General features: G+C 43.3%; 1 protein-coding gene across 1 annotated transcript in view; it reads right to left on the bottom strand.

The window, feature by feature from the left end:
- The window catches only part of LOC138021313 (transmembrane protein 161B-like), a 16,244-nt gene that overhangs the window by 4,923 nt on the left and 8,821 nt on the right, over positions 1 to 2,500 (bottom strand). The window contains exons 9-10 of the mRNA XM_068868158.1: positions 1,226 to 1,354; positions 1 to 18 (exon numbers count right to left, since the gene is read on the bottom strand). The exon at positions 1 to 18 is cut by the window's left edge and continues 157 nt beyond it. Coding sequence (XP_068724259.1) covers positions 1 to 18; positions 1,226 to 1,354 — 147 coding nt within the window. The remainder of the gene's footprint in view (positions 19 to 1,225; positions 1,355 to 2,500) is intronic.

Raw genomic sequence — 2,500 nt, 5'->3', positions numbered from 1 at the left:
TATCCTTTCTCTGTTAATCTGAAATCGCATGCACGTGGAAAAAAATTAACGTGAATCAAAGAAAAAAACTCCAGCAATTACTTTCAAGCCTGGTTCACACATGACACGAAAACGGAAACGCCGATGCAGATGCAAACGCAAGGAAAGCACGTGAAAACGCAAACACAAGGGCCAACAATCCTCCTTCTCTTGCACTTCGTTTGCGCATGCGTTTACGAGAAAGTCCGGGCAACGCAAATGCAAGCGCCAACAAACAATGCCAGTTCCATGCCACCTCGGTTAAAGTTGAAATCAAGATGGCATCAGCCTTGGCCACAAATGACGCCAGCTGCGCTCGCCTATCGTACCTTCCTTGTGTTTGCGTTCCACGGTTGAGCCAGGCGTCAAGTAGCTCGAAAACGGAATGGTTATTGCGGATACAACAGGGGAACCAATAAGTGGTGATCGTATAAATCAATCTCTGGACGCAACTGTTCGCCGGGTTGGTGGACCACGTATGATGTTTGCGCCCAGAAATTCCCCTAAAACATGTACTCCGTGAATTCCGATCATGTATTTCTACTAACCCGTATTCAATTTATTCCGTTCATTCTAGCAAACCGAATAGTTTGTGCACACTTAATAACGGAATTGTCCCAAAGAATGCCCTTGATTACAAATGAGATTTTTGTCGTAGTTATCAAATTCTTCGCAGTAAAATTGCGATTAAAAGATCGCACATGAAAATCAAGTATGATTTTAGCCCGATTCTCATGCGATTTGTTGCCTCGATGTCCCAATGGCTTCGCACTTGCTAAAGCCATAATGCAACTTCGCTGCGACGGCAAAAGTCGCAAGTGCAAGCGGACCTAAAGCCAAAAATCTATTGCACATATGACGCAACAAGGCAGTTTACTCTTCCCTCTCCTCCCCACATGCAACCAAATTGAAAATTGCAATAACCTTTCATTTCTCTCACCAGATTTACCGTCTTTTTCGCGTCGTTAACATTGTTACCGGCGAGAGGAGGTGCAATCTTTTAGGCGGCGTTGTAACGCGAAGAAAACATGAAAGGCCGGAGGAAAGCGCGGGAAAATCCTGGATCTCCGTAAAAAAGAGAGACCCTGGGGACAAGGTTGAGGCAGGGAAAACGTGTGGAATGACTACAGAGTAGAGACGAAAGAAATTGCAAAGTTCTCTAGCACAACAAAACCGAAAGTTTTCTAGAAGAATAACGTCTACTTACATGGGTTGGGCGTCTTTGCTGGAGAAGTCTCCGTGCCATGAGCCGGTCATCAATGGTCCTTGTACAATGGGCGTCACCCACAAAAAGACAAGGAAAAAAGGAGCCAAGAAGTTGAAATGCAGAAGGATCCTTTAAGGACAGCAAATTCACAAAACAAAAGAGATCAAAAGGTACAAATATACAGCTACAAGCGCAAACACGAGCTTAATGTCAATAAACGAGGCTAGTTGTGCTATTTGAGCAAAAAAAATAAGAAAAGGTAAAAGCTATTGGTTGGAAAGAAAGTCCAGCTTAGTAAAAATAAATGCTACTCTGGTTTGGTGGTTAAATAGTTATCATTCAAAAGACCCATTCCTGTCTAGTGTCTTCATCAGGGGTGGTCCAAAGTTATCGCAAGAGTCCCTTTCTACGCTGAGTGACCAATTTGACGAAAAATGAAAACGGTGCGCTCATTAACGGCAATCAGCAACCTTTCCACCATTTAACGTTTTTTTTTTCTAACAACGTGCAAATTGATGTCAAGAAAAAAGAGGGGGGCGGCATTAAAGTGTCAAATTTCCCATCTATGGCGTCGATGAAACAGCTGGTTGTCCAAATCATAATTTTAAAATTATCCCAGACACGCAAAATTGTAGCTATTTCGGCAAGCATGCTCTGACAAAGAAGACTTTTCCGTTTTGCACACAAAAACCGCCTTTTGATGCTCTTTCAAACGTGTCCCAAACTTAGTGGCGTTTGTTCTATCCGATGTACTCATGGACACAGTCATTTTACGGGATGGAGTAGACAGCATCAGTTGGGTAGATTACAGTTGACATAACCCTTCACAAAGCAACCAGGCCCCAGTTGTTCGAAGGGTGGGTGGATAGCGCTTTCCGCCGGATAAATCACTATCCAGTGGAAAAGTCATAGCGAAACCAATTGCGCTATCCAATGGATAGTGACGGATTTATCCGGTGGATAGCGTTATCCGCGTTTTGAACAACTGGGGCCAGGTGGACAATCAAACGCTCGCTAATTAGCGTGTTTTCTGAGCGTTAAAAAGGACTCGTGTATCAGCTTTAGATCACCCCTGAAGAAGACACTAGGCAGCAGTGTCGAAACGTCGCGTCTTCAATTGTAAATGTCTAAGCTGCATTCAGTTTAAGCCAGACTAGCATGAAACTTTGTTTTAGCGTCACTTCGTTGTTTTGGAACATCTCTGATGAAGACAAGAGACAGAAGGGTCGAAAACCAACATTTGACTTGATTTGCGTTAATTGTTAATTTCAGTTT

The sequence above is a fragment of the Montipora capricornis genome, chromosome 10 (genome assembly GCF_036669925.1).
Source record: "Montipora capricornis isolate CH-2021 chromosome 10, ASM3666992v2, whole genome shotgun sequence".
NCBI classification, from domain to species: Eukaryota; Metazoa; Cnidaria; class Anthozoa; order Scleractinia; family Acroporidae; genus Montipora; species Montipora capricornis.
Note: the sequence above shows the minus strand (reverse complement) of the source record. Positions and strands in the feature narration are given on the sequence as shown.